This window comes from Equus przewalskii, chromosome 1, assembly GCF_037783145.1.
Source record: "Equus przewalskii isolate Varuska chromosome 1, EquPr2, whole genome shotgun sequence".
Classification (NCBI taxonomy): domain Eukaryota; kingdom Metazoa; phylum Chordata; class Mammalia; order Perissodactyla; family Equidae; genus Equus; species Equus przewalskii.
Genome location: NC_091831.1, coordinates 15,489,982 through 15,516,226, shown reverse-complemented (window position 1 = coordinate 15,516,226; position 26,245 = coordinate 15,489,982). Strand labels below are relative to the sequence as shown.

Here is a 26,245-nt window from a genome sequence, read left to right as displayed (position 1 = left end):
GCTGTGAAGGAAACCCCTCCACCTTCCCATCTCCAGGTCAAACTACCGTCGAGGCGGCTCAGAAATGCCTTTAAAATAGACAGTATTTTTTCTAAACAAAGGTATACTTGAACAGTGTTCATTTTATTCTTTTGAGCTTCTCGCTCAACAGGGCTGCATTCATTTTTCTTCTCTGTCTAGGGTTTTTGGAGAGCTGCTCTCCACCCATCCAACCCCCAAAGCAAATGAGGTGCGCGTCTTCACACCCATACACAGACACACACTGTGCCGCAAGTCTTTAGACCTCCCATGCCTGCACAGCTCTGCCAGCAGCTACAGGGCACCAAGGCGGGTTTGGGGTTCGTCTTTCGATGGGATTTTGAACAGGAGGCACTACAGTTTGGTGTTTCTCTGTTATCACCCAGAGAACATAATCTTTTGGCAACCGAACCTACAGATTAGATTAACAGAGCCCTTTCCCATCCCCAAAGTCGGTTTTCCTATCCTCAAATCTCACTTTATAAACAGCCCCGCTCCCAGGGTTGAGTAGGCTGTTTGTGTTTATGATAACATAGGTTCAAAGCACACATGCGCAGAGCCCTATCTGGCCTTCCCGTCCTTCCCCTAAGGAGTCCAAAGGATAAAGCCTGGTTATAAAGGCCGGGGCCAACCTGCCGGGCTGTGACTGGAAGCTCTGGTGCCACACAGTAAGTCACAGGCTGTGTGGGTAGGGAGATTGGCAGGGCTGGGGCTGCCAGAGGGACATAGCCCTGTAGCAGGGAGATGCTGCAGTGGGAAGACCCTGAGTCCAGGTCTGACAGCAGTGCTGCCTGACTCCCTGTGTGTGGGGAGGCCTCAGCCTCAGGGTCACGCCTTGAGGGAGAGCCCCGTGGGGCCCCGGGTGCAGAGCTTCTGTTTCCCTCACCGTCCTGCATGTTCCAGGGCTCCTGCCCTGTGTGGGTTCTGCTACTGCCAGCCCCGTACCTGTGCACGTGGTATCTGTGCGTGTCTGTGTTTCCATCCACGTAGATGCTGCCCTCTTGGACCATCGGCCTTCTCCTGCTGGCCACAGTCAGAGGTGAGGACGCTGTCACCATCCCTATGGGGAGAAAATGACCAAGTCTGGGCTGGCCTTTGGGGGAGGCAGCTAGAGGTATCATCATCATTATCGTCATCATAACTAATAGCGTTATCATTATTTCAAGAAAAACAACAATGGCCACCATTTGGGGAGTGTTGACTCTGTAGCAAACACAGGGCAACATGCTCTACATGGATGATACCGGGTAATCCTCGTGCTTGGTCCCACTCCTCCTGCAAAGGCTCTAGTGACTGGGGTGGGGTGGGGGGTCAGAGGCGGCAGGCGGCTGGGCTGGTAGACAGTGGGATGTTCTTATCAGGCCCCCAACACCTTCAGTCCCATGAGTGGACAAGTGCATGTCTACAGACTAAAGCCACATGGATGTGTCCTCCTGAGAACTCCTGGCCTGCCAGGCCTACCAGACGAGCCTGCCCTCCTGCCCATGGCCCCCCTTTTGCTCTTCCCACAGTCACTGTCTCCATCTCTCCAGCTCCAATCTGTCCCTCTCCTCTAGCTTCTGTCCAGAAGGGTAACAGGCACAGATACCCAAGGTCTACTTGTCCTAAAATAGGAATCACCTCCCTTGCCACCAAATGCCCCTCGAGCCTGCTCACTTGCCCAGCCTGCTTACTTCCCATGCCCCCACCTCCTCACAGGTGGACCTCACAGGTGCACTCGGGAGCCCCTTTCCCTCTCTGCCTCGCCTCCTCCCATCAGTCAGAACCCCTCACTGCCTGACTTGGCCCCACAAAACCTGCTGGAGGACGCCCTCCCCGAGAGCAGACGTGGTCTCCTCGGGTCCCTGCTGGGGCTTTCTTCTGCATCGTGACTACTCCTTCTTGATTCCTAACCTTGTCCCCAGTCCACTTCTGGCCTTCCCTTCCATCCTGGCCATGCAGCAAGACGCAGCTCCTGACAGCAGAGCCCGGTGGGTCCAGCTGCTTCTTAGGACTTTCTGACCCCTCCTGGTCTCCTTTGCTGATCCGCTGCCTCCTCCTGCCCCAGAGGAGATGCAGGCATTCCCCAAAGGTCACTCCCAGGCATTCTCCTCATCCTTCTCTTCCTGGGGCTTGCCCCTTGCCCAGCCTCTGGCCCCCGACCCTCTTGAGTTCCAGGCAGCTCCACCAGGGCCTGAAACTCACTTGTCCCACCAGGCTGGCCTAACACCCCTGACCCGCATCTCCCTACCTTCGCCTTAATTTCCACTGTCAGTAGAAGTTAGAATGCCCTTTACCTCTCCAGGCCCACGGCCCTGCACTGCCCCACCCCCCACCAGCCTCTCCCAGGCTCTTTTGCCTCAGGGCCACCTACACTTGGCTCCAGGAAACACCTTCAGGAAGCACAGGCTCACACCACTCACCAGCTCCACACCCTCCAGCACTTCCCCAGCATCCACCACCAGCCCAGGCGTCCCAACCTGGCCTTCACGCCCCTGCATTTACCACCTGAAGCCAGCCTTGCCTTTTCTTCCTACAGCCCTCCCTCCAGGACTGTTCCCTCTTCCCAGAATGAATTCCCTCTTAGACTTCCTCTCTTACAGGGTAGTGTTTGCACCTAGTTTGTCTTTGTGCCTCCTCACTGCCAAGCTTTATTCCCAGTTAAACTTCTCAGGTTCCAATCCTGTGGCTGTGACCTTGGATAGCTTACTTTGTCTGGTTTCCTCATCTGTGACGTGGTGGTAACACTAACCCCTTACTCACAGGGGTGTTTTGAGGCTTAAATGGGATCATATTGGTAAAGCACTAATGTGGTATCTGGCACATACCAAACAACAAGTATTAACTACTACCAGTTTTTGAATGAATGACGAACATTTGGCACCATCAGCTTAGGAGTTGAGGAAGACTAAGAGAGAAGACCCGTTATAATCCTCTGGATTGGACTATGTCACCCTCAGGGACCATTTCCTGTGAAAATGTTTATGCTGTGGACTAGAGAAAGGACCCTCAGATTGACAGGTGGTTATTTGGGTCATCAGTTGCATGTCTTGAGCCCCTACTACATGCAGTATGATGCAAAAATAAATCATCCCTGTTCTTAAGAAACTTACCTTTACAAAGAACAACAGGGAAAATCTGAAATGGCAGAGAATAACTTGGGGGGAAATGCACATAAAAGGATGATGTGAAGACGTGAATTGGACAAATATCCACGAATGTCTACCATGCGTGTAGCCTGTGTTTGACGTAACAGAGACGTCAGGACACGTCAAGAAGCCTCCGTGCTACAGAATTCGTAGGCACTTCATAAATCTTTGATGCTTGATCGATATATGTAAAGGGGCCGAGAGGTAGTTTTAAGGCAGAAGGTTCCCAGGAATCCTTAGTAGGTCTACAGTGATAGGGATGTGGTGATAAGGGTACTTATTAAGCGCCAGACCCTCTGAATCAGGTACTGGGAATGTGTTTATCTGAGACACACATTCACTCCCAGCCCCCAGGTGATTCTTAGCACCACTGAAGTCTGGGTAACACTGACCAGCAAAGACAAAGACCGCCACCGGCCTTAGCCAGCCCTGGGTGCACCCGAAGAGTCCTCCTGTAGCTGAGACGCCACTGTTCCTTTTCAGAATCTCACAAGTGTCTTGTTTGTTGCTCTTCCTGCCCCAGGAAAGGAGGTCTGCTATACACCTCTTGGCTGCTTTTCTGATGACAAACCATGGGCCGGGACCCTTCAGCGGCCTTTAAAGTCACTTCCCTGGTCCCCCGAGGAGGTTAACACCCGCTTTCTTCTGTACACGAATAAGAATCCAGACAGTTACCAAGTAAGAGCAGACATGGAAGACTGCACGTGGGTGAATTGGGGTGTCACGCTGGGGCCTGCCCATGATGGTCTAAGGAAAACTTCACTGCCAGGGAACTTTCCAGATGATGCTCCCTCACCAATGTTGGACCTCGAGTCATCTTAGCTCTCACGATCATAAACTCCTATTTGTATCTGATATAATTTATGGACACCCACCCTAGAAACTGACACATTCACACACACTCAGGCACAGAACTTCAGGGGCTTCCCAGCCTGGGAACCCTGCTCCTGGGAGGAAGGCGGTATGAGCAGCTTTTATAAGAAGCCCAGGCCTGTTGTATGCCCAGGAGTGTCGGTCTGAGCAGTGGAGGCAGAGAAGACCCTCAGGGAGTGGGGGTGGGGGGTGTAAATCCTTCTTGAGGAGCTAGAAGATAGCGGGGGAGAGGGGACGTTTAACCATAAGAGAGAAAAGGTAGGGACCCTGCGAGCAACCTTCAGTTCCCAGAAGGCCTGCAGGTGGAAGCAGGACAGGCTTACTCCAGGCGATCAGAAGGGACCAGGGAGAGCTTGCTCAGAATTCAAGCGGCTCACAACTACAGTCCTGGAAGAGGTTAGAGAGCCAGGTGTCTGTCTATTGGTCCCTGGGGTCACCTATTGTGGGATTCTAGGTGACCAATTCCCCACTCATAGCTCCTCCTCCCCTCCCCCAACTGGGAAGCTGGGAGCCTGCTTGAACATGGTTCTTGTGCCGTTTTCATTTTGTGATCCTTCTTCAGGCATCATGCCCATGGCAGGTGCTGGTGGAGGGGCCCCTGAATAGGCCCGTGGGCATGGAGGAGTCTGTCCTTAAGGCTCACGGCTTGAGATGCCCTCACGACTCTACTGAGCTGCATCTCCCTCACGCCTGATGCTTCTGGCCCAGAGGCTCTTCCTCTTTTCTGTGCCGAGGACCTCTTCAGCCATCTGGGGAAGCCGAAGGGCCCCTTCTCAGGATGATGTTTTTAAATGCATAAAATAAAATACACTAGACTAGAAGGAAACTAATTATTGTCAAAAACAGTTATCAGAACACTAAAAAAGAGAAATATCTGATATAGGAATATATGTGCTGCTTTATTTCTCACTAACTAAGGTCCAGGGTTTGATCTAATAATTACCGTAATTTAAAATAGTAATGAGTATAAATGATTTTTTAAATATTTGCAACCGTAATGTGACATGAACATATCTGTGACGTCTATTGGTGACAGAGTGTTGCTAAGACTACTGTGGCTTATTGCCTAATTTCATAATTAAAAGAAATGCTAGACTTCAGTTAGGGGTTAATGACAACAAAAAGTCCACGAACTTGGACTTTCTGAATTCTATCCTCAAACCCTCAGTCGGGAACTCCTGTTCTAGCCTAACCCAATTTCATGGGAGTTGAACTTGAGACCTCAGTCTTACCGGAACTGGCTCTAACAGGTCTGTGGCTAGGACGGGCCAACATTCAAATTCATCTTTTCTAATTAAACCAGCTGATCACTGCCAGAGACGTAGCCACCATCAAGTCTTCAAATTTCCAGTCGAGCCGCAAGACACACTTCGTCATCCATGGCTTCAGAGACAGAGGGGAAGACAGCTGGCCGTCCGACATGTGCAAGGTAGGGGCCCGCCTTCCTCACCTGGCCACTCCCTGCTGAGACCAGCACCCAGCACACAGATTCAAACATTGCAGCCCCAATGACCCTGAGACTGGGAAAGGAAACACTTCAGCGAGAGATGGGTCCTTCCTAAAACCACCAAGGAAAACCTGGATTCTCAGGGGCATCCATTGCCACCGTCTCCCAACCCACCAACTTCTAGCCAACCATCTCCTCTTGAGGCCGGAGAGACCCAGAGTCCAATCAGAAAGTCCCAGACATGGAGACTACAGAGTATTTCCTGGCATTTGTCTCTTATGATTTATAAAAAAAAAAAAAACCTGTGTAACATAAAAACACTTAAACTTTACCCTCTAAAGCACAGTTATCCAATAGAACTTTCTATGATGATGGAAATGTTCTGTATCTGCACTGTCCAAATCAGGAGCCACAAGCCACCTGTGCTTATTGAGCACTTGAAATGTGGCTAGTGCGACCAAAAAACTGAATTTTACATTTTATTTAATTCTGATTGATTTTAAATAGCCACGTCACTATTGGCTACAGTATCAAACAGAGCAGCTCTAAAGTTATCATGAATATTAGTAATGAATTATTATTTGTACCGTCCATTTCCCAAGCAGTTACTATGAGCCTGACACTGTGCTAATCATTTCACAGTCCTTGTCCCATTTGAACCTCCCAGCAATACTGTGAGGAAGGTATAGTTATTGTTCCCATTTTACAGACGGGGAAATTAAGGCACAAAGAAGTTCAGTACTTGCCCAAAGTTGAATCCAGACGTGGAATGCCAAACCAAGTCTTCTGTCCATAAGGCATCACAAGCCTGTGCATCTACAGATTCAGCCTGTAGGAGGTACCCACTCTTAGGGGCTTAGTCAGCACTGGAATAAACCTCAAGCAGCTTCTGCCCAAGGGTTCTCTGATCCTCTTGGGGGTGGGGTGTTCACACATGCCCCCGAGTTCCAGAAGGAGGCTGTGTGAACCGGGAGAAGAAAGAGTTGGGCATATGCAGTCCATCATGACGCCCTGGCCTCCAGCCAACTCCTTCCCATCTAAAACCAAGGTGAAGTCTAGGGCTTCCCCAAATGATATGAACTGGCCCCGTCTGATGCTTATGTTTCCCCTTCAGGGGACCAGTATCTGTGCTTGGGCAGTTGACTGTGGTCACGCCACATGATATAAAAGATACATGTATCCCGGAAAGTTGTATTCTACCTCAGTCTAAATTTTATCTTATTATACTTGTCCCTCGGTACCTTATGTCTCCCCCCAAAGCATTGTTGAAAACATAAAAGCAGCACCTCTGTGGCTTCAACCATCTAGTACAAGGGTTGGCCAACTTTTCCTTTAGAGGACCAGGTAGTAAATACTTTAGCATTTGTGGGTCATGGCTTTCACTCAACTCTGTTGTAGCTCAGAAGCAAAGACAGACAACACGTCAGCAAATGGGGGTGGCTGTGTTCCAATAAAACTTTATTTATAAAAGCAGGTGGATTTGGCCCACAGGTAAGTTTGCTAATCCCTGATCTAAAGTGATATTTTAGACCCGGTGGCGTCAATAACCATCTGTAAGATACTAGACAAGTCACTTACTCCATTCCCAGCCTCAGTTTCCACATCTGTTAAGTGAGGCTAAGTATACCCAGTTCATAGTGATATGGTGAGGATCAAGACAAGGGTGAAGAGTATTAAAGTTCTGACACAAACTGGACGCTTGATGGATGTGAATTCCTAGCTCTAGAGTGTGCAACCTGTGGCTGCTAATAAATTGGTTTCTCCCTGTTGTTTGTCTTCCCCAGAAAATATTGCAAGTGGAGACCGCGAACTGCATCAGTGTGGATTGGAGTTCCGGGGCCAAGGCAGAATATACTCAAGCCGTGCAGAACATCCGGATCGTGGGAGCGGAGACAGCTTACTTAATACAACAGCTGTTGGTAAAACCCTGCCAGGGCCACATCCTGTGGGCAGGGGCCAGAGAGAGGGGCAGGCAAGGGCCACCGTGCACCCAGAGGCAGCCTGGAGACCCGTGGGCAGCAGCAGGGCCTGGAAGCCTGGAAGCCCCAGGAGGGCCTTTAAGATGAAGCTGCAACCTTCCTCCCTCTGCATTGGCCTGAAGATCCCCAGTTGTGGGGCCTGGGGCAAACTAACCTCTTTGAGCCTCACTTTCCCCTTTTGAAATGAGCCTTCCTTTCAGGCTCTTCTGGGACTTCTACAGCAGGCTGGGCTGCCCAGCAGTTCTCAGCCCAGATGAGTCTTCTTTCTCAGGCACGAGGCAAGGCCCCTTACAGCCTTCGGGAAGGTCTATTCCAGAGAGCCCCAGAGCCGGGCCCCACTACCCACGCTGTCCCCAGACAGGCCCAACCCCTGCCCTGGACGAGAGGAGGGAGTCCGGCGGTGGGCTGTGGGTGGGAGCGGGCAGCGCAGGTCCATTCCGGGCCGAAGTGGCCTGCAGTTGACGCGGTGGCCGCTGGTCAGCACTGTTGCCCCGAGCACCAGCCGGTCCGCAGGGCTCGAAGACTGGGTTGCGCTGTCACAGGGGACGTCCTGGACTCGGGGGTCTTTGCTCCCGAGTCCTGCCTCCATCCCCGCCCCCCAGAGCCAGCATGTCCCCATCCGATCCTGTGGGACCTGACGCGTCATCCCTCCGCAGACCGAGCTGAGCTACAACCCCGAGAACGTGCACATCATCGGCCACAGCCTGGGCGCGCACACGGCGGGGGAGGCTGGCCGGAGGCTGGAGGGCCGCGTGGGCAGGGTCACAGGTAGGCGGCGCGGGGCGGGGCGGGGCGCGGGGCCGAGCCCGGGGCGGGCACTGGAAGCCGCGACTGCGCAGTTCCTGCGGCCAAGGGCGCCCCTACTGGTCCTCTGGGAACTGATTTTAGGCGGTGCCCGGACTTGAAAAATGATTGTGCACATGTTTTGTATGTATTAGAAAATAATATAATTGTAAATAGAAACGCGCTTATAGAAAAAGAAAACTATAACTAGCACATTAAACCCATGACTTCAGGGTTATTATTGCTAGAGTATGGCAAAGTGAAAAAGTGAAATGATTTTTTTTTACATTAATTCTTCACTTCTACAAACACTGATTGTCTTTGCTGTGCCAGGCGTAGGCAGAAAACGAAAGTGGCTAGCTGAGCCCTGCCACAGGAGGTGTTCTGTAAATACTGAACAAATGAATGAATCACTAGGCAAAATGAATGCACACAAGACTAGACACTGACAACTATTTATTTTGTGCAGCTGAATCAGTGTGTAACTTTGGCAAACGGCTCAATTCAACATTTAATGAATGTCTCCTTTGCTCAGGGCACTGTAGTAGGCATTAGGTGAAGGATAAAGGGATAATAGTTCATGTTTATGTAGAATTTTTCAGTTTGCAGTCCTTTGTCTTACATCTTTTCGTGAGATTTTTTACAATAACCCTGTAAGGTAGGTTGTTATTTCCACTTTCCAGATGAGGAAGCTGAAACTCACAGAGGACAGGCATTTGACCTTGAGCAGAACCAGGGCTAGAATACAGGTCACTGAGTCCTGTGTGCCACGCTCCTGCCACCCTTTCTTCCCTCTGAAGATAAACTGGGCACAGCCCCTGCTTCAGGAAATCCAGTCTAGTCCAGGAGGCAGACAACTAAGTAGGCAAATAAAATTCAAAGCAGAATTAGTAAATGCAAAATAAGCCTAGGCAATGTGGATGGAATGACTGAGAAAGGAGAGGCTCAATTTTCCATAAGGAGGTGGTGTTTGAGCCAGGTCTTGGAGGGGAAAGATTTAGATTAGGGGAGAATGTGGGGAAGCGAGCCGCAGGCTGGGGACAGCATAAGCAAAGACACAGAGGACACAGAGGGATAGACAGTGCAGGGCTCAAGCAGTGGGGAGGAGCTGGGCAAGGCCAGGGAGCTTGCAGTCTTGGAGAGCGGTGGCCAAGTAGTAACGTGTGAGGGAAAAAAGAAAAAGGGAGCTAAGGGGGCAGGGGCACCACCCAGATCCTCCATGGAGCCCAGGCACTGGGGATTTCTGGATGTTCTTTGACAGGCAAACCTCACTTCCAGCCTGTCTGTCTCAGCCTCTCTCTCCCAAACAGCCCAGGAGCTGCAGGCACAATTCCTCAAACTCTGGCTGCTGGAGTATGGGGCCCTTTGCCCAGGAATCCCCATGGCTTCTGTGGGTACGGGGGTTAGATCCTGGTTTGTCTCAGAGTATGGCATCACTGTCCACCTCCCCCCTTTCAGGATTGGATCCAGCAGAGCCATGCTTCCAGGATGCATCCGAGGAGGTTCGCCTGGACCCATCTGATGCCCAGTTTGTGGATGTGATTCACACGGATGCTTCTCCGATGCTCCCTTCCCTAGGTGAGTTCCTCATTCTACCTCATGGTGACCAGTTGTAACTGATGACAGTGGGTCCAGTTATCCTCTCCTCCCTGCTCAACACACACATACTGCAGGGGTGGTATACAAAATGGTTAACCACGGGAGTAGCTTGGGCACCAACCAGTTGAAATGGGTGCCAGCCACAAATAAACAGCCAGTACAGTGCCAGTGGTGTCAGCCTGCAGCACCAGGTAGAACAAAAAGCACGTCTATAGCCTATGGAAGATTGTTGCTCAGTCTTCAAACCCTGCATCTGTCACTAGTCTGCCAATATCCTGAGTGGCAGATGTATTTATCATTGATGTTGGACATGTACTTGCAAAATGCAGTTAACTTTTGAATTTTTTTCTTACTGCTTTTGCCAAAGCTTTGGTTCCAGTTTGTTTTATGGGAGATTAAATATATCCTTTTATTTAATTCTTCTAAAATCATCATTGTTTTCAATATTTTCTTACATAACCACTCATGAAATGTGCTAATAAAGGATATGTTTTTTAATAATAATGATGATGATATCACTTATTGAGTGTTTACTGTGTCCTGCATGGAACATTTTGTACACATTAGCTCATTAATCATTGTAACAATTCTAAAAAGTGGATATTACTATTACGATTTCATAGCTGAGAAACTGGAGCTCAACAACGTCAAGTAGTTGCCACAGATGATGGAGTCTTTAGGTAGAACCAGAATGTGACTACAGGTCTGTGTGCATCAAAGCCTAAAGCAGCTAGCCGTTACGCTGTGCTCTGGATATAACAATATGATGTTATGTTCTCTCCATGTAACAATATAATGTAATAATGAAATTTTTAAAGTTTGTTCAAAGTAATAAAAATTGCACCAGTCCTGATATGTATCTACTGGTGAACGATGGTATCAAGGCATATCAGTATTGTTCAGGGCTTCCCCAAGACAGACAGACAGACATGCATACAGATACACACATGTGCACGCTCACCCAGACCCTCCCTTCCCCCCATCTCACTTCCTCTGCTCTCTCCTCCCTGCTTGTCTTGCCAAGTGCTCATCTCAGAACTTTCTGCAGAGCCAGAGACAGGGCAGCCGTGCTGAGGGAGAATTTGCCAAGAAGATTCTTGCTTTGGTTGGAACGAGCTGACACTCTCTGTGGCCACCACTTCACTTTGAAACCACTTACCTCCCTGCTCATTTCTGCTTCCAATGTTTCAGGTTTTGGAATGAGCCAAAAGGTGGGCCATATGGATTTCTTTCCAAATGGAGGAAAGCAAATGCCTGGATGTAAGAGAAGTTCCTTTTCAACCTTCATTGACATAAATGGAATATGGCAAGGTACGTAAGTAAGAAAAGGAAGAGAGCAGTTGCTTCCCTTGGGGACAAAGCAAGGTGTGTGGTCTGGCCTTCATAATACTGAATCTGCCACCACTTATGGAGTGCTTATTCTATGCCAGGCATTTTCACAGCAATGTCAAGAGATGGTTACTCTGATTACCCCCATTTTATAGATGAGGAAACTGGGGCTCAGCAAAGTTATAAAATTTGCCCAAGACCACCCTAGATTTAAGCCCAATTTCTGGCTGCAAAGCCCAGCCTCATGCCCCAGCCTGCACCATCTGCCCCAGTTATCAGGATGCTGAGACCTGAGCTACACTGACACACTGCCAAACAGCCAGCTCTGGCTTTGGCCCACATCCTGCTGTCAGTGCCTGCTCCTTGAAGACCTGCAGGGGGTAAGCAAAGGGCTTTGACTTCCTTGCTGTTTGCTGCTGTCAGATACTAGGCGTGCAGATGGACTGAGCTGGTAAGAAGACCAAGGGGGAACGTGCTGAATGGGTTTGGAGTGCCCGTGTCTGGAGGGGAAGACCTGGAGGTCTGGGGAATGAACCTTGTGTGTCTCCATTTATCTGAGAGATCAGGCTTCGTGCCCCTAGGATCAGCTGATCTAATACACCATTTCCATCAGTTGTCCCTCGTTCTGGCCTTTGCTCTGTTCCTATCGCCCCTCCCCTGAGACCAGGCTTCACTCTCCTCTCTGCAAGTGGAGACATTGAGTCTGATCATTTCATTTTGGTCTTTATTTTTCTGAGCTGGGCATCCCCGAGGCCAGGGGCTGTGTTGGGGGCATCCAAGACACCCCAGTACTCTGCTCAGGGCACAGCCCAGAGCATGCACTCAATACAGCCCATTACATTGAGCTGAGTGGCCTTCTGTGGCATTTTAATACTCCACGTGCTGACGTTAAAGAGCAGAGTCGACAAAGCAACAGCTGACATCGCCAACAGTAAGTGGAGCTTTTGATCTCCTCTCTGCTCAGCGCCAGGTAACCCCAGGGAAGATGTGGCTGTTCTGCTCCCTGTAAGAATGCCAGAGTCACAGTGAGGGCTTCCTGCTCCCAGAAGTGACGAGCAGGGCACACATAATAGACAGGAACCCAGTTTTAATTAAAGAGGCAATTCAGAGTGAACAAGCCTATGAACACTGGCGTCTTTCTATTGTGTGAAGTTCTGAGTCACCCCTGCACTGGGCACTGAGGAACAATTAAATCCACTTGCTCCTCTATTATGGTATCCCTGGGCAGCAATTTTGGATGAAAGAAACAATTAAGTTTGAAACAGGTTCCGTTGTCTGGTAATGAGAGTTGGCGTGGGGCACGCGGAACCCGGCCTCAGCTGGAAGTCGCTGGGCCATGGGGCACAATGGAGCTGGGAGTTGTGGAGAGTTAATTCCCCCGGCACAAAGGAGAATGTTCCTTTCTCCGTGGGTGGTGGACAAAGCCCACGAGAACCCCTAGAAGTGGTCCCAGGTAAGTCCAAGGTCACTGTGGATCGCTCCATGGGAAGTTTTGAACCAAGTAGTTGGAGAAATGAAAAACAATTTTCCAAACGAGAGGACTTGGGGTTAAAGAAAAAGAGGATAAATAAAAGAGTGGCCAGAGGTCACAGTGACCTTGTTCTCCCCTGCTTTTATTTTGTGCCTGGAATAGTAAGGAGGAGGAATTTCTTTGCATGAGGCCTTAGGCACAGAAAAGCTTAGTTCATGGGAAAGACCTGTCCAGTATGGTCCGGAGTCCTCAAAATGCACCCTGTGGGCAGAACACAACCTACAGCGGCATGAGAGTGGCCTTCACAGTGGCTAGTTTAAAAATGGGAATGTACTGCTGTCATTTTAAGCATGGAAAGATTTTCATGTAAGAGTCAAGATGCTGGCTTCTCAAGAAAAATCAGAAGAACAAGCAATCTGGGCCTTTAACACTCAACAACTGGCTGGGCTATGTAGGATCTCTTTTAAAAGCTTGTGCTATTCTCTCTCTCTCCGTTTATATATTTCTCACACCTCCCCCGCTCCTCATTCGTTTATGTTACACACCTGGCCCCTGGAGGTTTGGACAAATAGGGTTGTTAGAACTTGTCCCCCACCACTTGCCTTGGTCCTCAGCAAATGGACACAGTGGTGGGGAGAGGAAGTCACCATTACTAAACAAGTCCTCAGATTTCCTACTTGCCCCAGAATATGTCAAAGTCGTTGATAGAAATTTCTAATTGTGACCAAGGCGTTTCGGAACACTGATCCCCATCTGTGAAACGTGGAGGTGATTCCTGGCTTGGTCAGAATAGTTCAGGCTTCAGAAGTGAAATGCCTTCAGCAAGCTCTCATGGGCTTTGCTTTCTCAGGAGCCCAAGACTATCTGGCTTGCAACCACCTAAGAAGCTTCGAGTATTACTCCAGCAGTATCCTCAACCCTGATGGCTTCCTGGCCTACCCATGTGACTCCTACGATAAGTTTCAGGAGGTAGGTCACACCAGGGGCCCGGGGGATATGTGGGTGGTTTTGTCCCTGTGGCTTGGAACAGAACAGAGAGCTGTAACTCCATGACTGCTGAGATGAGGCGCTGGAAATGCTTAGTGTCACGGAGCCTGCTTCCTCCTGGGAAGCAGAGTGGGCAGGAGGGGGACCACATAGACTTCACTGGGCTGGGCCTTCCCTAGATCCATAGCTTTTCATTCTAGAAAATTCCCAATCTACACAGGAGTTGAAAGAAGAATACAATGAATACCTATAGACCCATCACCTAGATGCACCAATTGTTAGCATTTTATACGTGCGTGTGCGTGTGACGTGTGTATTTGTATACTTTTTTCTCAATTATGTGAAAGTAGATTAAAGATATTATGACACTTTACTCATTCATCTCCTCAGAACAAGATCATTCTCCTATAGAACAATGTTCAAGAAATTTAACATTGGTACACTAATATTTTCTAATATATTGGCCATATTCAAACTTCTCCGAATATTCAAGTATTGTCCTCTAGATCTGCGTCTTCCTTTTTCTTGCCTCCTTCGTTCCTTCTTTTCTTTCTTTCTTTTCCTCCCTCCTTCCCTTCTTCCCTTCCCTCTCTTTCTTGCATTGCGTCTATTGTGTCTTTAGTCTCCTTTAGTCTGGAACAGTTCCCCATTTTTTCTTGGTCTTCCAGGACATTGACCGTCATGAGGATTTCAGGCCAGGTATTTGGTAGAATATCCCACAATCTGAACTTGTTTGATTATATCTCTGTAATTCACTGGGTGATTTGGATCTTTTTCAGTGTCACAACCAGAGGCATTCATTTAGTAACACTTGGTCCCATTATTTGATAACGTACAGTTTGATTACTTGGTTAGGGTAAAAAATCCTACCAGATTTCTCCATTATAAACGTACTATTTCCCCTAAGTAATCTATAAGGTGATATTGTTCCTCGACATCAAACCAATGTAAAATATGAGCTTCTTACGTGAATTAATTATTACATTGGTGGTTGCAAAAGTCTGAAGTTTCAAAACATTTTTTCTCAAAGATAAAAATAAAAATATATTTAAACTCACATGTTTTCCTTTCAAAACTAATTTTGATCTTCTTGGGTTAAACTAAGAGAAAAAGGACATCATACTCAATCCCCGAGGTCTATAAATACTCCTGTGCAGCCTTGGCTGTGATAGTTATTGTTAGGGCATGGATAATAATACACACAGCCTCCTTCACTTCTCTTATTCTTTCCAAATTGCAAAATAGCTCTGCACATCATGCAAGACGGATGTGGTGAGGGCAAAGAACAGAGGACCAGTGATGCTGTGGCATAAAGTGCTGGTCTGACCTGAAACGAGCAGACTACCTCCTCCAGGTCTAATTACTGAGCTACCATTTGGAGAGCATCAAACAGGGATCAATTATATAATTCACATTCAAGTGAAAATGGTCACAGATCTTCTCTTCCTCTGCTATTTCAAAATAAACTTATCTGTCGACTTACTCCTCTCTAAAGAGATCTTGCATTTCCTTCCATATTTTAATATTACTGCTTCCTGGATATGACTTGTCTCCCCAACTATACTCTAAGATTTCAGGTACTTCTTTGTGTACTCTGCAGGGCCTAGTACCTTTCTCTGCACAATTCTGAGGATGGATGCATGGGTATGTGGATGCATGCATGCATGAATCGGTGGATGGGTGGAAGAATGGATAGATGGTTTGATAGGTAGTAGATGAGAAGATGAATGGGGAATGAATGGACAGATTGGTGATTGGATGGGTAGGTAGATGAAAAGATGGATAAAGAATAAATGGGTAGATGGATGGTTGGGTGGGTAGATGGGAGGATGGATGGAGGATGGATAGGTGTATGGATAGGTAAATAAGAGGATGGATGGGAAGATGAATTGATTGGTTGATTGATTGAGTCAAACACCTACCACTGACAATTGAATTATGTTTTTTTCACTAGAATGGCTGTTTCCCTTGTCCAGCTGGTGGATGCCCCAAAATGGGGCACTATGCTGACCAGTATAAGGAGAAAACCAGTGCTGTGGAACAAACCTTTTTCCTGAACACAGGAGAAAGTGGTGACTATACTTGTAAGTTTCCATTTGACTCATTTAAAAATTCTTGCAAACAATTTGAAAGGTGTACCAGCCTTATTAGCCAGGATCCTTGGTAGCAGCTGACTGAAACTCAACTTCAACCAGCCCAAAAGGGTCTCATGTTCACCTCTTTAATCAATAATCCTGGTCAGTGGAGTAAAGTACAATGATTGGCCCAGGCGGGGTCCGTGTCCATCCACCCCTGTGGCAGGAAGGATGGATCCATTAACAGAAGCCGAGGGCAAGGTGAGGCAAAGTCATTGTAAATCAAGAAGTCAGCCTGTGATTATCTATCATATACCCCCTGCACGTACACGTGTACATACATGCACACACACACACACTCATCCACTGTGTCTGTGCTGTTATTTTGCTCAGATTCTCATTTGAAAGTACAAGATAGTAAAATCATCAAGATTCATTTATTATAAGTAATATCACATGGAGGCTGAATGGAAGAGCAATTATTTTCTGAGGGACTTTTAAATTTAAAAAAATTTATATAGCACTTTACAAAACACTTTTCATATACAGTATTTCATGTAATCTTCACAATATAGATCGTGAAAGGGAAGAGTTTGGCAGTATCTATAAAGTCTTATATGCATATTCCTTTAACCCGCTCGTTCCATTTCTCAGAACGTACCTAGGAAGATGCTTGCGTGTGTGCATAAGAAGGTATGCCCAAGGATGGTCCCTGCAGCATTGTTTTTAATACCAAAAGATTGGGGGAAGAAAAAACCCTAGAAGTCCACCAATTGGTAAACAACCAAGTACTGTATATAACCATTAAAAGGATTATGTCCTGAAGAGAGAAGACCTCTAAGGTGTATTAAGTGAACGGGGAGGTGGCAGAACGACACGCAGGGCGAACGCGTATCGTTCAGGGTCCTGACAGGAGAGAGGACTCGTTCAAGTGGTTCAGATGAAGAGATGTTACTGAAGGGCCTACTTTGAGAGGTGTGGGCAGGGTGAAAGGAACAAAGAAGGGATGCTGAGGCACCCAGAGTCTAGTGGCTGTGCATCCAGGAATGGCATGCTCTCATAGGGGAGGGAGTTACTGCCAGACACTTGGTACTAGAGCAAGGAAGGAGCAGGGGAGCGAATACCTCCACCTCTCTCCTCCCAACTTCTGTATCCTGTGCAAGCCTCTTATTGGCTGAACTCAACCAAAAGCCAGCAGCAATGGTACCTGGTGAGGGTGGCCTTCCAGAACGCAGGGCAGGACAGAGAAGGACCATGAATCAGTCTGCAGTGAGGATGGGTGGAGATAATAGAAAATAACAGCTCATACTGTTTTTGGAGGTGGGGGGGAAATACCTAGATATTCCTTTATATACATATGTGTGTGTGTAAATGCTCAGAGAAAGCTCTAGATCAGGGTTTCTCAACCTCAGCATTATGAACATTTGGGGCTGGATAATTCGTTGCTGTGGGGGGCTGTCCTGTGCATTGCAGGATGTTTAGCAAACCCTTGGTCTCTACCCGCAAGAAGCCAGTGGCATACCCCTCCCCCTCCTTGTGACAACCAAAAATGTCTCCAGACATTGCCAGGTGTCCCTAGGGGGTCCAGAATCTCTCCCGATTGAGAGCCATTTGACTTGATTAAGTGTAGGGACCAAACTGGTTACCTCAAGGAAGAACCTGGGATGGAGGTAGATGGTAGAGGGCAGGTAGATAGGGTTTTGATGAAAGGGGATTTAAATTTTAGCTTGGTTGTTTTTCTATTGAGAATAGTTCATTGCATGTGAAAATAGCAAAAAAATAGAAGAGAGCAGTAGGTGATTTATCCAAATGCTGGAACCGCTAACATCTCCCTTACACTGTGGCTTTCTGGTGTAGTGATGTGTACCAAGGGCACACAGGTGCAGTAACCAGCTGCCCTTCATCCATCAGGGCACATGTCTTGCCGTATTGGCAAGAGATTGTGCTGAACTATAATATTTACTTCCCCCTGAGTCCCTCACCCCTACCTAGAATCTCAATTTCTGGGACCCCAACTTCATTGGAGGAAACCGTTAGTCACATTCTCCCTTATCTTACACCCATGCGGGATTCAGAGCTTGGAACAAGAATGCCTCCATGGTGTCATTTTTTTTCCAACAAGATGAGTCAATTGAGCTGATTGTATGTCTTTGGACAGCTTGGAGATATAGAGTATCCATCACACTGGCTGGAAGCGGGAAAGCGAATGGGTACCTCAAGGTTACTTTGCGTGGAAGTAATGGAAACTCAAAACAATATGAAATTTTCAAGTAAGTTTGATAATGAAGTGCAATACTTTCCATAGTTGATTATTCATAAAAGATTGAGTATAAACTGCTTTATAAATCTAGCCATCTATTATACAGAACCATTGAATCCTAGAATGTCAGAGCTTGAAGGAAGTCTTAGCATCTAGTTCGGTCACCCCATTTTACATCTGAAAAGAGTGAGGCCCAGAGAGAGGGAATTCACTGTTTAAAATGAGATATGTGCTATCTCCTTTTGGAACATCAATCATTGCTTCCCGACTTAGGTTTTATGAATATCAGATTCTCCTTCAGCAAAGCACATTTATATGGCAACTTCCTCCCCTTAGACACAAACACACACTCCATTTTCTACACATGCGTACACATGAAGCCCGAGGCCAGCTGGTTGTGGCGGTAGCCTCAGCACCTAGCCTATGCTGGGCATATGAGGTGCTTGGTAACAATCTGTCAGATGAATGCATGAGTGTGCTGTAAAATTAGGTTCTGTTTTGCATTGACTTTTACTTAATAATTTTCGTGTTAGGTTGAAGTTCTTTGACAACTTCCTATACTACATATGAGATGCTAACAAAGGACCTTTGCTACACCATGTGCATCTTTAAACATAAGAGATTTAAACATTCATTAATTAGTCCTGTAGTGAACTTATATAACGTTAATATGCCACCCCAAATGTTTGACTTCCATCTAGGGACAAAGTAGCACAAGGGAAAATCTAGAGTCCAATACTTGTTAAAGGTGTGTTCTTCACAAAAACAGTTGTGTTTTCACAGCCCCTAGATGTGTATGAAGCCATTTGAGGTATTTGCAGAAAACCAACAGCAGCCATTATTTGGAGAAACAATAGATTGCTATCATCGTATGTATTCATGTATCCAGCTGATATAACACTTTATGTCTATATTTTCAGAGGATCCCTCCAACCAGATTCAAGTTATACACTTGACGTTGATGTGAATTTCATTATTGGAAAAATTCAGGAGGTTAAGTTTGTCTGGAACAAAACTGTGTTAAATCTCTCCAAGCCCCAACTGGGGGCTTCCCGGATCACAGTCCAAAGCGGTGCAGATGGGACTGAGTGCGTATCACTAATTCCACCTAAGTCTTAATATCTATATTTATCTGTCAGTCTATCTATGCATCCATCTATCCATCCAATCACCCACCTACCCATCTACGTATCCATGTACCCATCTATTTATTCATCCCTTTCTGTCCAACTGCTTAACCACTTACCTCTCCACTTATCCATCAAGACATCTGTCTTCTCATCCTGCTGGCCATCCAGCCATCCATCCATTCATCTATCCAACTATTCATCTCAACTCTACATCTATCCATTTGATTTTGAAAAATCAAACATCATTTTCCTTAAGCCAAAATCTACTTAGCAAGAGCAAGGTATCAGTTGTAAGGCATAGATTCGAGAAACAGGCAAATATGAGACTGTTTTATCTTGAACACTAAGGAAAATACCTGTGCAGTACTTGTAAGGAATCTCTGAATCATTTCAGTTGGGGCGCAGTCATTACTGTAAATTTGTTTGTTTGGAGATCATGGCATAACAGCAATATAGACTGTGTTGGCATCTAGCTCACAGTGGCAAACTCTTATTCAGAGGGAATAGAATCTTACTTGGTGGGAGTTGCATGAGGACATAACTGTGTTTAAAATATGGAAAGAAAGAAGACCATCTTGAAAGGGGATCACCAGAAAATAAGGAGACATTAGTGTCTGAAGGATACTTAGATATCACCTTTCAACTGTTCTCATTTTAAAATGAGGAAAGTGAGATTTGGAAAGTCAAGTCTAGGCCACATAGGGAACCTAGAGGGAAGAATATTGGACTTCAAAATGTTTTCAAAAACACCTATCAAGACCTTGCTCAGCTGCATGCCTTAACTGTGCTGGCTGTAAATGGTCATACTCCCGGTTCCTCTGTGAGTTGTTGGAGGATCAGATGTCACTCTGGTTGTGCCACCAGTTTGTATAATCAAGAGCAGTGCACAAGCGTGAGGCACAACCAGGACTTGGACCCAGGTCTTCTCACATCCCGTCCAGTCCTCTTTCCACTGTGCCTGTCTGGCTTACACAGCCAGACGTGGAGCTGAGGAGTCATAAAGCCTAGCCGTGGAATGCATTGTGGAATGGTCTGGATTTCACAGGATTAGGTGGGGGTGGGAATGGAGTTATTGTTGCCAACTACAGTGCAGAACTCATTGCCAGGCCCAAAGCTGCAGGCCCCCTGGAGATGCTCTTTATTTTGAAAAACCCTTAGTCTGACATGGCTGATTCAGCCACAGCTCGTCAGGAGCCCACAGGAGGGGAGGAGGTTTTTTGAGTGTGTTTGTTCAGTAAGAATCACCTGGGCTCTGTCTGGTGTAGCAGAGCTTTGAGTCAGAGATCTGGATGCCAGAGGGTGGACTAAATGCTGTTTACTCCTCTGGAGTCACATTTTCACAAGTAAATGAGCCTCATGCTGAAAGTGTTTTCTTCCACAGGTATAAGTTTTGTGGCAGCGGCACCGTGCAAGACAACGTTGAACAGTCTCTGTACCCTTGTTAAAAATGTGGTACTTTCTAGTATCTTTGCAATAATAAATATTTTAATGCCCTTGGTTTGATGTTGAGGTGTCCGTTTGACATCATTCATGTGCTGGGGGCGTATTTCAGAAATGATTTTTGGGACTGGAGCCAAATTGGCCAGAGGTAATGCCTGAAACCTGCCACTGGTCCACCTCTGTCACCATCTCTCTAGGCACTTTGTGTGGCCTGCTCGAATGTATTTTATTTCCTTAGACAGTGAAGTCCTGTCCTACTTGAAGAGGTCATCAGTGTTTCCACATGTTACCCACCCAGCTTTTCATGTCCTAGGGTAGGAAGCAGACCCTATGGATGAGCAGCCTGTGGCATGGGTAACTCTGAGCGATTATTATTTAGGTTAAAAATCTGCCTGTGCCGTTGGAGGTAGAGAGGCTTAAAAAAAGTTAATACACGCACATGGTACAAAATGCAAATCATCCAGAAGAGTATTCTTACCCAATGTACGTCTCCTTCCACCTTCACCCTCAAGTCTGTAGGTTCCTCTTCCTAGAGACAACTTGAGTTTTTCCCGGAAACATTCTACATGTACATAAGTGTGTGCCCCTCTCACACATCCCAACCCCACCCCAGCCATTTTTTTCCCGCAAACAAATGGTAGAATGCAATGGACACTCTTCTCAATCTTCCTTCTGCACTAACGATAAATTCGATAGGATTTTCTAGTGGTACAGAAAGAGCCTCTTCATTCTTCATTGGCTCCATAGATTCCACCCAGAGATACATGTGGTGTGGTTGTCCCTGCTGATGGACATACAAGTGGTTTCCAAAATTTTCCTATTATAATATTCATGCAACTAATATCCTTTTGTGATAGTTTGACATTATACATATTTTTCCAATAAATGTTTAGAATATATTTATTTTCATCAGTATTGCCAAATTACCCTCTGTAGTGAATGTACCAATTTATACTCTAACCAGCAACGCAGCAGGTTGAACCATATGAAATTGCCACTCTCGTAGACCAAAAAGGTCAATGCTGGCAATTTCATATGGTTCATTCTAACAGGCGAGCACTGCACACTCTCACCAACGTGGTGAATTATCAAACTTTTTGCCGATTTGGTACATAAAAGTGCTTTTCCTTAAATTGTAATTTGCGTTTGTTTTATTATGAATGAGAGTGAACATGTTTTCAATGTTTGATAGGCCCTTTGTATTTCTTCCTCGGTGAGTTGTCCAAGTTGTTTGCCAATTTTAGGCATCTTTTTAATATAATCTTTACTTTAAAGAGTTCTTTAATATTAAGAAAATTGGAATATTCTCTCATATTCAGATATCTTCCCAATTTATCCCTCTTCCTGGGAGAAAACAGAAAGTCAGTTGGAGGGTCTGGGGCAGCTGCTCACAGGGCTATACCTGGCTGGCTGGGGCCCAGCTCTCATGTGGCAGGCTCTGCAGGTGCTGTAACCCCAGGAGCTGCCCAGAGGCCTCTAACCACCTGAACTCACACATGGTCAGGGCCCGGTGCGGCCGCCAGGCCCAGGTTTCTGACTTTCCTTCCTGAGCTGGATAGGGCCACAGCCTGCATGGCCTCCGTTCAAGGTGAATGAGCAGTGGGGTCTGTGCCCAGATCCTGGGGGACTCAGTGCCACCGCAGGCAGAGCTGCTGGGGCCTCTGCAGAGTGTGGTCCTTCCAGCCTGGCCTCCCTGACGAATGGCCTCCCACCAGCCCCCGGCTCACCTGCTCACTTGTTCCTGGGGCCCCACTGACTACATAGCTGGTGGCAGGTAGAGGGTGTCAGTTTCAGGGCCTGGGGGATGGTGGTGTAGGATGCACCTGTTGGGTAGGAGTGAGAGTATTCACTGTTCAAGTCTTAGAATCCAGAAAGGGCTTTATTTAGTAATTCCATGCATGGCATCATGACAGCGGTGGCTGGTGTTTGAAGAGAACTACAGGCGATTCATCCACTGAGAGTCTGAGAAGGAGAGCAGAAGGAGCGCTCCCTTCCCTCTGCAGGCGTGCCTCGAAATCATAGCGGAACTGACGTGCTTGAGCTCAGTACCTTGGGATTTTTCTTTCATTCTCCTTTTTCCTTGTGTTTTCTGAAATTTTTTTCTTGAAGCCCTATATAGCATTTAAAATCTTGCCTGGTGCCGTCCTTGTCCGACACCTACTAGGCTTCCTAGATCCCAATAAAACCACAAATGACAGCACAGAGGTCTCAGCCCTGACTGTGTATTAGAATTGACTGGAGATATTTAAAAGAAAACCCCCTGCCAGGACACACCCAGGACCACTCAGAATTTCTGGAGTGTGGCCCAGCACCAGTGCTTTCTAGAACTTCCCGGGACCTGTACAGCCAGATTTGAGTACCATCATATGTGTTTCCTTCTAGGAGTTTGTAAAGACTCTAATCTTTACTCTTACAGTTCTCATAGTGTGGTACAGGGCTTACACGCTCAGCTCTGCAGCGGAGCTGGCCTTGAATCCCAGCTTCCTCTCTTCCTACCTGTAGTATCTGAGTTCTCCAACCCAACACCTACCCAGGAATGACAGGAGCCCTCCCGCACAGGGTGGCTGTGATGATTAAATGAGATAAAGCATTAGTACAGTGTCTGGCACATGATAAACAGCCAGTAAACGAAGCAGGAAGGGCGATCGTTCTTTAAGAGTAACAGAGACACCAAAGACAAAGCTCAAAGACAAGTGCAGCCTCAGAGACGGTGTCTAAAGTGGACACAGCAAAGAGTTAGTATTCAGAATACATAAAGAAGAGGACAGCCCCATAAACAAATGGACAAAGGGACATAAACAGGCAATGCACAACGAGAAACCTGAATAATAAAAGTTTGCTATTCGTCTCCGCTAGCAATCAGAGGAATACAAACGAAAGCAATGACATGACATCTACACCCATCAGATCGTCCAAAATATCACTTTGACACTGGAAAAGAAGGAACTAGGGTCCATACGGATCAACACGGGTAGATCCCCCAAATGTCATGTTGAGAAGAAAAGTATGTATCAGGAAGATACTATTTAGATACAGAAATTACCATTTATATAGATTTTTATTCACAAAATACTACTCTCTGCACATGTGGTACAAAATATCAAAACATGGACGTTTGGAATCCTTCTTTATGAGTAATGTTATGTTCATTTTTCATTACAAAAGGATTTGAAGCAAATATGACAAAGGGTTCATCTTTGTTAATTGCAGGTGGTGGTTATAATGGTGTTTTGTCAGTGTTATTTTTTTGTAGTTTTAATTTTTTATCCAAATTTAAGAGGAAAAGGAGAGAGGGAGGTTTACAATAATTTGGAGTTCAGGGCCTGTGGTTGGTAGGAAGGGTTGCTTGTGAAAGGTGACTGAGTGGGTTTTTATGACCCCAAGATGGTCCACAACTGTATTTGGATTCAAATCCTGATTTCTCTGCCACTGTTCCCAAGACACACACAAGAGCCTCCCTCTTCTTTCTCTTGGGGACCTGTGTCTGTCACACTGAAACTCTCCATCTTCAGTCTCTGACAGCCTTGCCACTTGTCCTCAGTGTCACGCTGTCATCCCCATACCAAATGGCACTGATGAGGACCGAACAGCTTTATTTCTTAGCATTTACCTGCCCAGGCACAAACCAGGTAATTTCACAAAGATCTCACTGAATCAAGATGTTAACAGTTAACAAAGATGCCATAAAACGCCCTCCGTTAAGAACCAGGCATCTTCATCCTGTCTTCTCAGACTCCATAGGGAGAAAAAATGAATACTTTGCAAAGCTATTTCGTAAAATGTTATGTTAAATGAACAACAAATTACTTTTTCTTTTACTAGCTTTTAATGCTAATAGTACCATTTATTCCTGACCTTCAGAAATATGAGATATTTTAAATGACAACATAAAAAGAGTTCTTGTTTGAAAACGCAAGCTATTTTAGATGCATATTATTACTTATAAGTATAGCGTGTGCCAGCATCACTCATTTCATCATCCCATTTATATCTAACTGGTATATATTTCAGTTGACATTTATTGTTCTCCAGCATACGTGTCAAATTCCTTAATGATGACTCTGACAAAGGCGTAGAGTTCGGTATATATAAATTACATTTGCTACCATATAATCAGTGTTATCTATTAGAATGCTATTTGTGACAAATCATGTTCAAAATAAAAATTGAATTGATTTTTCTGTTATTTTAATATTGGGCCACTCACAGCAAGCCTTTGATTGAATCTTAAACACTTTAATGCTCTATTTTTGTTTGAGGCAGATCAGAAATGGAGTTTGCACTATTCACAAAGCTAAAACAATTTGCAAAACAACAAAATCAAATTTCAAAAAGCATCTTTATTTTCAAGCCAAGGGAATAAATTTGGTAAAGCTATCGTTACAGGGTGCACAAGTTGACGATGAACACCTCGCACGCACGTTTAATTTCTATGCATCCATTTTCATCTAAATTAGATTTTAACTTTAATGCAGGGTATGAAAAGCCTCTACAGGCTTTTGTTTCTACCTTTTCTCTCTCGCAATTGCAGGCTTTCTCCCAACTCATCTGAGCCCCACATCACCCTTGTGCTCCTCTCTCCTGGCAGCAGGTTTGAGCTACCATCGCAATGTTTGGGGCACATGGGGGTTCTGTTTCCCAGATCCTCCAAAGGGGTCTCTCTCAAAAGGGTACCTGCTTGACCCATATTGCTTACAAAATAAACCACTCACAAGTAGATCCTGGCTAGCATTATCCCCTTGGGTTAATTTGTGGTTTAGAACAGAGGTTGGCAAATGAGGGCCCATGAGCCACCTATTTCTGTATAGCCCTCCAACTAAGAAGAGTTTTCCATTTTTTTAAGTTTTTTTTAAAAAATTCAAAAGAAGACTATTTCATGATACGTGCAAATAGTATGAAATTAAAATTTCAGGGTTTATAAATAAAGTTTTTTTGGAACACAGCCACACTCATTTACATGTTGTCTACAGCTGTTTTCCTGCTACAATGGCAGAATTAAGTCATTGCAACAGAGATCAGATGGCCTGTGAAGCCTAAAATATTGACTATCTGGCCCTCCACAGAAAATGTTTTCAACCTCTGGGTTAGAAGGAAGGGCCTCAGTAATATACGTCCTGTTAAAAGGGTTGGTGCCTTCAGGGCAGGAGGCTGGGGTAGCATTCAAATAAAACACTGCATTCACGACAATAAATCTAATAGGTCCTCAAAGCATTCATAAGTAGATAAAACGAGGATAAATGGACAACCAAGAAAAACAGAACCCCAACCTCCACAAAACAGCAGATGTGATAAATGTGTGCATGAATTATAAAATAAGTCAGACAAATAGGTCAAAAAATACTTTAAGCATTCACCAAAATTGGGTAGAGTTTAAGCAAATGCAAGCGGTTTTAGGTAAACTAGCATTGGGCAAGGGGTCTCTTACCAGCTGACAGACACCCAGATCCTGGAGTGGAGGCTGGGACTGCAGGAGGACGAAAGCTGCAGCCAGGTGGAAAGGCCCTGGGAGAATTGCCCTTGGTGTGACCTTCAGGAGAACACACACACACACACACACACACACACACATCAGAAACAAGGCCTGAAGGACCTTGAGGCTGGGTGCCCAGCTTCTCCAGGCCTTGGAGTGCCTTGTGCCCCTTTCTGATGGTAGCCCAGGCTGGTCAGGAAAGGCAGGGTGCACGCTCCTTCCCAGCCGTTGGAGCATCCAGACAAATCCGGCTTGA

At 46.2% G+C, this 26,245-nt stretch overlaps 1 protein-coding gene across 2 annotated transcripts; it reads left to right on the top strand.

Annotated features, from left to right (window-relative positions):
- Window positions 1–577: 577 nt before the first annotated feature.
- On the top strand, window positions 578–20,582 carry LOC103547379 (pancreatic lipase-related protein 2). 2 transcript variants are annotated; one of them, XM_008514528.2, is made up of 13 exons: window positions 578–686; window positions 1,009–1,057; window positions 3,670–3,824; window positions 5,323–5,448; window positions 7,251–7,385; window positions 8,102–8,213; window positions 9,687–9,806; window positions 11,019–11,138; window positions 13,478–13,596; window positions 15,569–15,698; window positions 17,848–17,959; window positions 18,870–19,037; window positions 20,461–20,582. In XM_008514528.2, the coding sequence occupies exons 2-13, from the start codon at window positions 1,009–1,011 to the stop codon at window positions 20,522–20,524; spliced, it is 1,410 nt and encodes a 469-aa protein (XP_008512750.1). In that variant the 5' UTR covers window positions 578–686; the 3' UTR covers window positions 20,525–20,582. The 2 variants fall into 2 exon arrangements, with proteins under 2 accessions (XP_008512750.1, XP_070449437.1); XM_070593336.1 differs by having other exon boundaries at window positions 671–686; window positions 922–1,057.
- Window positions 20,583–26,245: the final 5,663 nt, after the last annotated feature.

Excerpts from the sequence above, each read along its gene's own strand:
- LOC103547379 (XM_008514528.2), top strand. The coding sequence starts at position 1,009 with ATGCTGCCCTCTTGGACCATCGGCCTTCTCCTGCTGGCCACAGTCAGA. Across the intron at positions 1,058-3,669 it reads CCTGCTGGCCACAGTCAGAG|GAAAGGAGGTCTGCTATACA; the intron begins GTGAGGACGCTG and ends TTCCTGCCCCAG. Across the intron at positions 8,214-9,686 it reads CCGCGTGGGCAGGGTCACAG|GATTGGATCCAGCAGAGCCA; the intron begins GTAGGCGGCGCG and ends CCCCCCTTTCAG.